This window comes from Corvus brachyrhynchos, unplaced genomic scaffold (assembly GCF_000691975.1).
Source record: "Corvus brachyrhynchos isolate BGI_N302 unplaced genomic scaffold, ASM69197v1 scaffold92, whole genome shotgun sequence".
Lineage (NCBI taxonomy): Eukaryota > Metazoa > Chordata > Aves > Passeriformes > Corvidae > Corvus > Corvus brachyrhynchos.
The window spans coordinates 4837253-4850352 of NW_008236973.1; the positions used below are offsets into that span (position 1 = coordinate 4837253).

The window sequence follows — 13100 nt, forward strand, 5'->3', positions numbered from 1 at the left end:
CAAGAACTGCAAAGCGGAAAAAGAGGGAGAAGTTTCCCACCGCAGTGTCCAAGTTTCTCAGCCCCCAGAGAGGCTGATTCCCAAAAGGCCTGGTTTCTGCTTGCCTTCTTGCCACAGAACCTTGGCCCTGGCTTCCAGCATCAGGGAACCTTAACAGCTCCTGCAGCAGCACCTTGGTTATCCAGAAATCCTGGCCCTTCGGCATGCTGTGCCCTCTTTTACTCCCTGTGCTGTATAGTCTCAAAAACTTTCAAAGCCACGAGGCAAACAGCTGGCATCAAAATTTGCAGATACAGTTCTCTGTTGTGCCTGCTTATCTCTGTGCTATGGCCACTACGGCTCCCAGGCCTCAAGGTTCAAAGCAGTGGGTACGTCTTATATCTCAGGTCTCCTCTTCAGCATCCTATGACATATTGCCTTTTGACTTGGAGTTGGTGATTCCCATAGGGATCAGTGACATCAAGTGGCTTCAGGCTCACTGCTGCGTGTCTTGTGTGTCTCCTCCTGGAAACTCAGGAGCACAAGGCAGGCACAGGCTGGCTTGCTGCTGTGTCCCCACAAACCAGAATTAACTAAGCTGCTCCAAAACTCACTTCTCCCCCATCCAGACTTTGGTTTCCAGCTCATGTAGCAGCCCCATTATTCAAGGGGTACTGCACACCAGTGAGCACAAAGCATCCAGCATGGTCTTTTAGGAGGTAGTCCCCACAAAGCTCCTCTTACAGATTTATCTCTTTGTTATCATACACCCTCTTAGCAATTATCACCTGTTGAATATTTTTATTTGGTTGCCTTTATTCACAAAGCAGGTGCTCACAGCCCAGGCTTCACTTGGTCACAATTTTTTCTAGTAGTGGTATATTTGGAAAGTTCATGGGCTACATGACCTTACCAACATGTGTTTCATGTACGCTTCTTTTGATAGAGCACTGATGTGATATTTATTAACTTATTGTGGCTTTATCTGAGCAGTTAAGACTTCTATTTTATAGGCTTCCATGGCATTCCTTCTGTGCTTAGCACTGAATTTCTCTTTCTGTCCTACTGCTGCCTGTACAACAAATAGCAGGATTTCATCTCAGACCTGACACAAGCAAATTATTAGCAACAGCCAACACAGAAAAACATCCAGAAAAAAAATGTCACATCTCTGTCCTTTTTTTCCATACATTTTACAACATGGAAAGAAGATGCAGACGTTTTAAAAAATGCATGCAAAGAATTCATTAACTACAAGGAAGAACAATTATTGCTTCTTACAAAGCTTAGCCACATTTACTGCTCTCCCATTGTCTTTGCACACTACAAGGCCATTTGGGATACGATGCAAGAGCTTACTGAATCCAGCAGCAATAGGAGATACACCCTCAACCCACCTCACCAATCTCTCTGCTCCTTGCTGACTTAGGCATTTGCCAGCATGGTTTGGAGGCATCAAAACAAGCTGTGTGCTGGCACACACCTTGGGAGAAAATTAACAGCTTCTGTAAGTGCTAGGTTACAACACACACTCTGTGCCTTGTATTTTGAGCTTGGGTCTCTAGTTACATAGGACAGCACCCCTGCTTTGTCTTCTCTGTAATGGCTGATCCAAGCTTGCTGAAAGGTAGAACAGGGAGGAATCCATGGTTGGGGTGCCTTCACAGAGAGCATCAGATGATGTCTCCTGCCAGTACAAGTTTACTGTGGGAGAGAAGAGCACAGAAGAGGTGGCTGCCAAAGGTTGTGCTACTTTGCGCCTTCCCCACTGGGAACTTCCCACTGTTGAAGCACAGCCACAAAGTCTACTGTGTGGCCTCCAAATCTGACTGATAGGGAGCTTACACAGCACCTCTGTGGCTTCCAAAGGGCACGCTGGTAGCTCAGCACTTATTCCACATGGTAGTGCACATCGTACACTTACTCCACCTGCTTTGCAGGGAGCAGGGAAGCAGAATTCTTACTTACCTACAATCATGAAGAACACAAAGAGTAGATCTGTGATGTGGGAGGCCCTGTAGGGTGAAGTCACAGCCCTCCCCCAGCCTGCAGGTTCCCTGAGCCTGCCAGAAGCCATTACCTTTCTTGCCAGTCAGGAAATGCTCAGTAGTTCTAGAGAACAGCCCAGAGCACCACAGAGATGGAAAAATCCCCCCACCCTCAACAACTGTAGGCAAGAAGAGGTGCTGGACTATTTCAGGCGCTATAGAGACTGGGTTTTACTTCTGCTCATTCCTGGAAAGTTGAAGTTGTTCTTCTCTCCTTTTATGAGCCTGATCCTGTTATTTCTTCATCTTTAGAGCAATCCTCATCTTTTTTCCTTCACCTTTCGTCTTTACTACTGTTAGTCCTCCTTCCTGCTTGAAGTTGGGAGGGCTCTAGGCCTTATCCACAGCTGGTACAAAGTGCAAATGCCACAGTCAGATGTCTGTGTCCCAAGAGCTGCCTCCGAGTATGGAGTCTGTCAGGCCTCCTCTGCAGATGGGCGAGGTGCAGCTGAGAGCGGGGACCGCGCCAAGGGCAGGGGAGCCCAAGGAGCCACTACTTCAGAGCAAACCTGTTAAATCCATTGGGGCAACCAGAGTGGACACATGGGAATTCTCCACTAGCAGGTAATACTGCATTTGGGGGTGCACAGATGGAGGGACAAGCAAAAAACATTGAGCAAGAGCAGAGGGAGAAAGACAAAATCAGTCACTGCAATCAGTTGGCTGGAAAGCAATAGTTGGCACTGCTGTGCACTTGTTTGCAGCCAAATACAGTTCTTGGAATTGGCTTGTGTGTCCAGATCAAGTTTTATTTGTTAGCAAGCAACAAGTAGGTCCAGGAGAGATCAAACTGCTGAGAAGTTTAATTGTTTACTAGCCTGGATGATCATATTTGTGTATTTAAACATAAAACATTTGCCAAAGCAGTCCATTTTCCCATTTGCAAATGTCTGCTTGGGAGAAGGTGGCACCAGCAGACCTGTGCCCATTGACTAATTTATGTGTCTAACACTTACCACTGTCACACAAGTTAATGCAGAATGGATTAAGAATCTCAAATAGGGAATCTTTTTTACAAAGGATTGCACCAAATCACCATGAAGTCATACTGAAGTATTTAGCCTTTCAAGACTAGTTTTCACAAAAATGACAACTGTGCCCTGTACTTATTACAATTCATTACACAAGACTAGTTTTCACAAAAATGACAATTGTGCCCTGTACTTATTACAATTCATTACACAGACTTCTTTCAGCAAATTCCTTCTGTACTGGCCACAGGCTCATGAAAAAGCATCTCTCACTTAAGAATACAATGCTATAAGTGAACGTGTGATCCTTTCCACTGCAGCCAGCCCCCCCAGTGCTTCATCAAGACCCTCACAATGTTACAGGTGCACCTCCAACTCCTTTGTCATGGGAGCACTAACAGGTGCAAGTTTCTGCTCCCTTAAGCTGCCTCACAAAACTGGAGTTCCCAGCCTGTGCCTCTCCAGACCTCCGCTCTGCACCGGGAGCAGTTGGGCAACAGGGTGCTTCAGAAAGCGTTCTTCAGTGGAGCGCAGCCAAGACATTTTTCATTAATGCCTTACTTTTCTGCTCTCTGTATCCCATGTGACCTGGATTTGCATTTTGCTTGCCTCAGGATAAAAAAAAAAGAGCATTGATATGTGCTACAGCAGCTGCAAAATTATAGTCACAACAGAGGTCATGCAACAGAGCCAGGACTTCAGGGAAAGGCAGCATCTTTCATTCAAATAACTGATTTAGCAACAGTACTTCCAGTGTTTGCAGCTTACAGGCATGCAAATCCTTTTTCTGGCCTAATCAAAAATAAATTTCAAATTAACTGCAGATTTACGGTGACTTCTCAGAGCCTAATTTAAGATGATCAACCAGACAATTTGAGAAAAGTCTGGTTTATGTACTAGCCATTTGTAACGAGTGTAAACTACAGCTTGCTTATTAGTACCTGCATCACCTGGCTCATCCAGTTTTTAGGCCTCTGTGCTTCCTTTAACAAGGCTTGTTGTAGAATAATCAGGAAAAGGATAAAATAATGCCCGTACTTCATTTTAGAGGAGACAACAGAACAATAGCTGAGCTAGTTTTAAGGAGGGAAAGCACTTTGTTCAGGTTCCATTCAACCAGATGCAAATGGAGCCTAAAATGCCAGTGACAGGGGTTCCCAAACTACTCAGCACCACCCTTCTGAGATAAGGAACTACAAAGGAATGCAACCAGACACCGTGGTTTCAGGTGAAGTGGGTGGGCTAGTTGAGAGACGTTTTTCCCCCTCAGATGACTCATTCCCTCACTAGGGCCTGCAGTTCCCAGGGTATCTAACTTTTTTCTTGTTACAGGTACTACTCTTGAAGTCTGTCACAAGCTCAAGAGCTCTCAGATGACCAAGAGATTTCTTGATGGCATCTTCCTTTTACGTTGCTGTTGCGCTAAGTTTTAAATTCTTCCTCAGGACACTGGCCCACTGATTTGGTGAGCAGAACAACTCTGGAACTGTTATGGAACTGTCACAATACAACTTGTGTCTTGCTCCCCAGTGCTCTTTCCTGGGGCTAGGGTGGGTGGAGCAGCACCTGAGGAAACACAGCAGAAACCGGAAAAAATGCCTTCAGGATGTTTAAGCCAAAATAAACCACAAATGTGTCATTATGGAGCCTACCCAGAGATTTAAAACAATGTATCAGATAAAGCAGCCAAGGCGAGGCAGATACCCAGCTCCAGGGCTGCTGAGAAAGCAATGGGAGGCAGAGAGGGTCTGCCCAGCCTGAAACAAAAGAAGAGTCCCAGAGAAAGGGCAGGGCAAAGTGGATCCAGGAGGTTGTCCCAGACAAAAGAAGCCTACTGGAAAAAGGAAGATTATCTGGAAGCTGCACACACAGAGGCAGGGAAACTAATGAGCAACTATCTGAGGCTGCTTCTCCTTCTACAACCACGTGGTCACACAAATTTATCCAAGCTCTCTGCAGAGGGCGTTAACTTGAGGAACAGAAATAGGCTTGCACATCTGCTGTTTTCAAACAACTTACCCAACTGCTATGTAACATTTTCTTTCAGAAGGCTGTGCTTGCAGTCACTTTAATCCACCTGTCACATCCCGCTAGATGTGCTGACTTAGGAGCAGAGCCTGGCAGCAGTCATCCCAGGATCATCTCTGCAAGAGGGACGTATTGCAGAGTTGCACCCCAGGAGTGGCAGAAGTCTGTTCAGCCATGAAGCTGGTGTAAAAGGAAGGTTCAGAAGCAGCAGTAGGCAGGGCATCTCTCATGAAACCAGAGCCCAGAAGTCTGTGTGTCTTCATTTCTTCCTAAGGAAGCTGCATTGAGGCACTCTATTGTTTTCCATCTCTGCCCATCCCCAGTATTTTTCCCTTGCATGCCAAGCTCCCAGGTTGTGCAAGCAGCTTTTGTTCCTTAATTCGCATCAAAAGCATGTTTTCCTAACAGATGTGTCAATTCCCTGCAGTGCTAAACCTTTACAAGTACTGGGATCGTCACAATTCCAAACGATCAAAATGAGTAGTTTCGCTGGATTATCTTCACAGCTCACAGAGGCAGGCTTTAAACACTGGGTCCCTCCCAGGTATCAGATACATATCATGCGTCTGCAGTACAGCCTCTACATCCAGGCCAGGTAGCCAGATGTACCACATTGAAATCAAGGGAATGTTTCAGGCTTACATGGAATAGCTAAACATTTGTCATTTGTCCTTCTATGGTTTCAGATTCATGGTGCAAAGGAAACATTCCACAAGTTATATACACAACTGAGAAACATTTCTTTCAGGGCAGAAACATAAATGCAGAAATGATGGTGCTCAGAGCCACTGTGCAGCCCCAGTTAGTCCTTAGCCACGTTACCATCAACAAATAACCACAGTTATATGAAAAGACTCTACAAACCAATAGTAGCTGTTTCCAAATTAATGGATACCAATCTCTTTCCTTGGCCCTGTCTTTCCCACATCCCAGCCACAAGCAGACTGTATGTGCAGAGGGAATTAGAAGCCACCAGTCAGAAAGTCAAAACAAGGAAGTCCGTTGCTGGTATCTGTTGCAAGATGTCTTTAGAGAAGAAGAAATCTTGGTCCTGAAAAACAACTGGCAGTCCAATGCTTACTGCTTCTTCCTAGTCCTGGTTTTTCTTCCCTTCTATCTGCACCTTTATTGCCTTTCCCCCTTTTTTTACCTCCTGTTTGTTTTTCAGCTGAGGGACTTGAGCTCCATTTCACCCAAGCTTTCTCCAGCTCCAGTTCCAGCCTGCCTGGGGCCACCTGCTCAGTCACTCCAGTCCTTAAGCCAGTCCAGAAGTGTGTTGTTGGCTGCTCAGTTCTGACTCACTCTGCTGCTGCCAGACCCATTGCAGAAGCAGGAGGGTCACTGCTGCCTGCAACACCCACATTGCAAATCCCATCCTTCTTGAAGGCTGCCTGTTGCAGAGGCAGGCAGAGGAGGGATGCTATGGGATCAGTTGTGCAGCTACCCCAGCACCTTTCTCTCCACCTTCTCGTTTTGCCTTCTTCCCTGCTCTAGGCCGGGGAGCAGCTCCCCTGTGCCAGCAAGGTACCTCACAGCACCGGCCTGTGGAAGCAGGGGGAACTACAGCAGAAGGTCGGGTAAAACCCACAAGAAGCCGACACGAGCCCAGGAACCTGCTCGCCCTGCTTTGTCCTTTGCACGCAGATGGCAACAGCGGGCTGGTGAGCGTTCAGCTGCACACGTCTGCGGGGTTACACGAGGGATCAGACAGAAGGCCTGGCTACGGCTCTTCCTCTGTAACTCACTTTGTCCAAGCAGGGAAAACCAGCCATACTACAGCATAAGCAAATACATTGAAAAGTGAGGCCAGGGCAGCAAATGGTCTGTTACATTTGCTCAGCTAGGCAGAAACAAAAGCCAGGCTTGCACTATTTGCTTTGCACAGCAAATTAGTGCTCAGCGACTCTTTTCTGGGAGGCTGAAGGGGAAGGGTTTTCCTGGATACTTAACTTATTAAAGTATTGCCAAATCTGCAGAAATAATTTACTCCTGATGGACACAGTACTGATGAGTTTCACAGCCTGCCAGACACAGAGGGTAAAGCCCTGAATAAATCACAACAAATGAAAATATTGTTAGCAGTTTCATAATTTAATGAAAAAGTACTTGTAAAAAGGGGACATCTGAAAAAGACCGAGTCCATATTGGAAAATTGAATATATATATATTTATATATATAAAACAAAATGCAAAAACACAAAAAAAATTGACAAATAAGGTTAAGAGGTAATACTTCAAACAGTTAGCCACCGAACGCACAATAAAAACTAGCAAATGCACTTTGGGGACAATACTTGAGAACTACATAACCAAGGGCTCCTTCATATGTCTATTAAAATAATGTAAAAATTAGCAAAACCATTGCCCAGACTGGAAACAACTGAATTGATAAGCCCAGAAGAGCAGAAACGCTGAGTTTTGCTGAAGCACCATTTTCCTCTCTCTTCTGTCATATGCTTCCAGCCACAAAATAACATGAACACTTTGCTGACCTCCCAGATAAGTGTTCCCAATAAAAGCTTCGTAAAATTTCATGGCCAGTGAGAGAGGATTACTAATAAATATTGAAGGAGAACTAAGAGAATCAGAACCAGAATACAAATGAACAGACATTTGTTTACTTATTCTGAATGACCCATGGCTTAGAACACAAAGCATTTCCCATTAAAATAAAATATGTGGAAACCTAAATTGCTACTGCATATTTACACCAAAAGAAATAATTTTGGAGATACAGCTCTAGAAAGATCAATTACACAAATATACATAAAATCAAGAAGTAAAAAAAAAAAAAAAAAAAAATAAAAAACAAGAAAATTGCTACTGCATATTTACACCAAAAGAAATAATTTTGGAGATACAGCTCTAGAAAGATCAATTACACAAATATACATAAAATCAAGAAGTAAAAAAAAAAAAAAAAAATTAAGATGCATGAAGCAAACAGAGCAGATTGGCCAAGTATACTTTTTTTTTATTATTTCACTACTGAAGAGTCCTCCAGCCCCTGACCTGCTAGTCCTATTGCAGCTAGGGAGATTTCAAAGTTTAAAACAAATCTGAAAATGTCATTGCCATTTCCCAACCTAAAAGCAATAAATTAAAACCATGAAGCGAAATGAGCTGCTGTTCAGATGCTGCATAGCCATCTCCTCACTGTGGGGGGGACACCTTTTGTTTCTAGACAAAACTGAGCCCTCAACAGAGCTATATGACCTGCCCTACACTACCTATGGGCCGTTTCAGCCAGTGATGTGGGGACAGAGGATGTTGTGTGTTTATGAAATGTACAGCATTTCAGAGAAAAACAGTGCAGTTGCTTTGTTGATCAACACAACACCATCTGTAAAACAAGAAGTTAGTTTGCATTCAAACAAAAATCCCTGTCATTGAAACAAACAGAAAGGGATTCATTCCCTTCCCTTCTCGACTCCTCAGTCAGTACTGACTGAAATTTAACGACTATTTAACAACTGCTGATTTTAAAGGACACACAAAAGATGTGTTAGACTGGGAAACAGCAACTGATCCAGAGGTTGAAAAGCAGTGTAATAAAATAGTAGATTTTAAGCAATTTAAAAAAAAATAATTAATTAAACCATCATACTCCAAATGATGACTGGCTAGAATTTTACAGACCTAGATGCCAGAAGGCTCCTATGCCTGTGTTCAGGCAACTAGGGTTGAAAATTTGCACCTGAAAAAAAAATTCAGCTAAAATTATTTCTAATTCAGCTGACTTTAAAAATACCAGGTAAAAACACCTCTGGATATGAAATCTCAGTTTCAAGAGGAACCTGGCATCACCGGTGATTGCCTAAATGTAAGAGTCAAATAGCATTTTTCTTTGAAGTAGTACATCTACTTTTGTAAACACTATCCACAAAATTAGCCATCTGTACTTGTTAGCTGGGTAAAATATTTACAAGTGCATCCCACAACAAGCATCTATGTACAGAGATTAAAAAAACTGAAGTACTAGAAGTTGTATATTTACAAAATAAGTGAATTATTGTGAAGAGAAACACAACCTTCAGCAAAAGCAGGGAATGGGGGCACATCTAGAGGTCAGCGAGTTTGGCAGCGCCAGCGACGCCCGCTTCCGCCCTCCGCAAGGAGCCCGCAAACGCCACTGCAGTTCGAAGCCTCCTGCAGAAGGGGATCGTCACTTAGTAGTCACTTTGGGCCTGATCCAGCAGAGCACATCGGCATGTGCTCGGATATCTGAGCACAAACGTTCCCGGGGGAAACCAGCAGGACTTCTCACATGCTTAACTTCCTAACACATCCGCAAGTGCATTGCTGGATCAAAGCCATACTGCAGCTGCCGTAACAACGCAGTTTCAGTGTCTCCGTTTGCAGTCTCTTGCAACATGTTAGAGCAAAGCAAGGACTTCTTTAAAACCTGTCCACCACCATGAGACTGACTCCACATGAACACGGTGCCTCGCACATTAAGCTGGCAAGGGGGAAGCGGTTTCCTGAATTTTTGCACAATTAACGCCTTGTGCTCTCCCAGATGTTACGCTCTGATAAAACACACGACTTCCACATGACTTTGTGGATAAGTGAGCTAACCTTGCAAAGACTGCAAACCAATTCACAGTTGAACAAAACTACTCTGATTTCTCTCCCCTCTCCCATCCCCTACTGCAGCTCTTCCTAACATAGGTCCTAGACTATTTTCTGGAACCTTTTGATGCTGAGCTTTGCACTGGTACGCTGGAATACATAAAGGCTGAATTACCCCGTGGGGGCTTCTAATCACCTTTGTACCGAACTGTGAGATATCATATTCTTTTTGTTTCTATTGTGACAATCTCTTCCAAAGTCCTTACTTGGGCTTTCTCTCTCTGAGCTACTTCGTCTTAACCTCACTTGCTCTTTGTTTTCATCACTTTCTGCTTCAGAGTCACTCAGCTCTAAGTCAGGACAGTACCCATCATTGTCCTGGTATGGAGCACCTTCAAGTGTCTGCTTGCTCCACAAGCGATCTTTCGTTGCAAGTCTTCTCGTTGGCTTTTCACAGCACCGGAGGTCTTCCGTGGTCCTCACCAGACTGTTGGTAGCCTCTTTAAAGGACCGGCTGAAATGTTCTATGGTGGATTTTCGGAATCCACTCTGGCTGGCCAAGTGAGCCGTGAGCACGGACTCTTGTTCGTAGGACGTCTGGCTGGAGCTGTCTCTCTGGCTCACATCTCCAGCCCTGCCCATCAGACCATTGGATTTGGACACCAGCCTTGAGTTCTCCTGCTGCACCCGCCCATTCCCAATGGAAGACTGTCCATGCAAAGCAGCCTGGAGTGCTAAAGGCTTCCCGGATGACTGGCCCCGGTGAAACTCCATCAGCTGCGTGGGGCCAGAATCCTTTGCCTCGCTCCGAGGCTTGCCAATCCCTGCCAGCAACCCGTTACTTCTGCTGTCGTGCTGATACCTGGCATAAGATTTTGCTTTAATTTCGAACGATTCCTTTGACATTGGCACACTCCGTTTGCTGTAAACAGTGCTGTTGTTGTCAGGAGAAAGCGGTCTGTTGCCAGGCTTCAGCGAGTTATTTTTGCAGTCTCCCAATGCTGATTTGGGCATTTTTAACTTGAGGGTGATCCTGGGAGGTGGGTAGAACAGTGTGTTCTCTAGTGCACTTGTCAGGGTATGGCCTACAGGAGAAAGAGACAAGAAAGTAGAAGAAAAAGAAAAAAGGCGCTTTTAAAAACAGTAATTTCTTTTGTCACCCGTAACAAGTTTTATAGGCCATTATAAGGTGATGCAACAGTAAGAAGCATTTGCAAATAATTACTGTGAAATTATTTTAGGACACTAAGGAGAAGCTGGGAAAACCAAACTGTTCCAAATTATCCACCACTTTGGAATTTAGGTAAGCATTTAAATATTTCCACTAAAAACAACAATGTGCCCTTTTTACGGGGCTTTAAGCCAGCGAATTGAACCAGTTTTGAGATGTGACTGAAGTTGTTCCAACAAAGCTGTAAAAAAAGTTCATATTCAGTTTTGGATGAAGAAAAAACAATGCTTCAAACTGAGTTTCAATTTGGACTTGGTTCAACTCTCTGCTTTGTATTATAAAATTCTCTAAGCTTTAAAAGCCTAAAATTTTTACCTCGACATATGAGTTATTTACGATAATACATGCATACAGCACCCACTGCAAGTATCAAGCTATTATAATAAGCATTAAAAAAGCACTTGTATTTGTAAAGACATAGAGTAAACTTAGTAGACATTTCTAATAAAATGCATTTATGCACAAAAGCAAGGAGCTTCAGAGTGCCAGTGCTTCCACGAAGTACTAGTCTGAGCTAAAACAGTTTAAAAAAACCTACCTTATCAGTACTAATGAAACCTACCAGCATTTCAGGAGCAGAGAAAAAAAGCACAAAGACTTCACCCTAAACTGGTGAAGTATGTATCTTGAAAGACCAGAGAGATCTTAATTTCACACAGGAAAATAGCTGCCTTTCCTATTAAAAAAACCCCAGTAATTACACTGGTATGCATACTCTCTTCCTTTTTCCAAATACTGTGTTCCTTATCTTAAAAAGTTGCTGTAAATGTGAAGGGCAGAGTAGGGTTTGGCACCTCAGCATTCCTAAACAGTTACTAGTCACTATTAATAACCAGAGTACTTGAACTCTTTTTGAAGGAAGGAGAGCAACTGCAGATGGCAAGCTAAGAAACCTGCGCTGCTCATGAAGGCACAGGAGAGCAGCAGCAATTCCCATCAGTCAACTCTTTCTCTTGCCTGAAGAAACCAACTACTGACAGCAAGCAAAAAAGCTTTCTCAGCTGGAGAACCAACCAGCAGGACAGAGCTTGCTGTGGGGGACCAGTGCCACGGACAGCAACCCGAGGGTGCACAAACCTGGAGATCACCACCAGCTCATTTCTGCTATCTGGATGCCACACTGATTGATAAGCAATAGGCAAATACCCAGAAAGAGCCATAAAATAAAGAAATATTGAAGCAAATATTTTAAGCAATTTAAGAGTTCTCTCTGTGTTGCTACTTTTATTGACTATGTACTTGAAGAAAATTCTTGAAGACATTTTTACATGTTAAAGGCACTAAGCAGGAACATAAAGAGAATACACTGTTTTAGTTTAAATACAGGCAGGATTTATACATATTTTACGTTTATATGATTACCTGCAGCCATTTCCTGATTAATGAGTTGAACTTGCAAGTTGAAGACCTGTTCATGAACTTTACTGTGGGACAACTTCAGTTTCTCTCTCCTGCTTACCATGTAGCAGAGATTTCTTACCTACAGAGGAATAACAGGAGACTTAACAAGCAATAAGAAAATAAATCCAGACAGTTTAAAAAGTGTATCATCAAGAGAATCAAAACAACATTACATGGAAGATCCCTTGGTAAAGTTCTTGTCAATAGTACTAAACATACTTAACAATGCATTAAAAAAAATCCCTTCTTTTTTTTTTTCCTGTCAATTCAACAAATGCCTTGAAAATATTTTGCAAGACAACAGAATATATTTTCATTTTGGCTGACCCATTTACCAGTTTATTTTTTGACTCCATTGCATTGACTCATAAGGTTCAACAAGGCCAAATGCAAGATCCTGCTCCTGGGTCAGAGCAGTACCCAGGATCAACATGGGCAGGGGGATGAATGGATGGAGAACAGCACTGCGGAGAAAGACGTGGGAATAACTGTGGGTAAAAAATTGGACATGACCCAGCAATGCACACATACAGCTCAGAAAGCCAATTGTATGCTGGGCTGCATCAAAACCAGCGTGGCCAGCAGGGCATGAAAGGTGATTCTGCCCCTCTACTCTGCTCTGGTGAGACCCCACCTGGAGTGCTGCATCCAGCTCTGGGGTTCCCAGCACAAGACAGACATGGACCTGTTTGAGTAAGTCCAGAGGAGTGCCACGAAAATGGTCAGAGGGCTGGAACTCCTCTCTGCTGAAGACTGAGAGAGTTGGGGTTGTTCAGCCTGGAGAAGAGAAGGCTCTGGAGAGAGACCTCACTGCAGTTTTTCATTATATGAAAAGGGATTATAAGAGAGAGAGAGACCAGAGCCTGTAGT

The 13100-nt window shown here is 43.7% G+C and overlaps 1 protein-coding gene and 1 long non-coding RNA gene across 6 annotated transcripts in view; one reads left to right on the plus strand and one right to left on the minus strand.

Moving 5' to 3' along the window:
- Window positions 1-6: 6 nt before the first annotated feature.
- LOC108445284 lies at window positions 7-12181 on the plus strand. Its single transcript, XR_001860096.1, has 3 exons — window positions 7-4463; window positions 10840-10901; window positions 11688-12181. It is a non-coding gene; the product is annotated as an uncharacterized LOC108445284 (long non-coding RNA).
- JADE3 (jade family PHD finger 3) overlaps window positions 7980-13100 on the minus strand; it is a 65566-nt gene continuing 60445 nt past the window's right edge. For all 5 annotated transcript variants that reach the window (XM_017728578.1, XM_017728575.1, XM_017728576.1 and 2 more), the window contains 2 exons: window positions 12192-12309; window positions 7980-10683 (listed from right to left, as the gene is read on the minus strand). In XM_017728578.1, the coding sequence (XP_017584067.1) occupies window positions 9791-10683; window positions 12192-12309 (1011 nt within the window). In that variant the 3' untranslated portion in view covers window positions 7980-9790. The remainder of the gene's footprint in view (window positions 10684-12191; window positions 12310-13100) is intronic.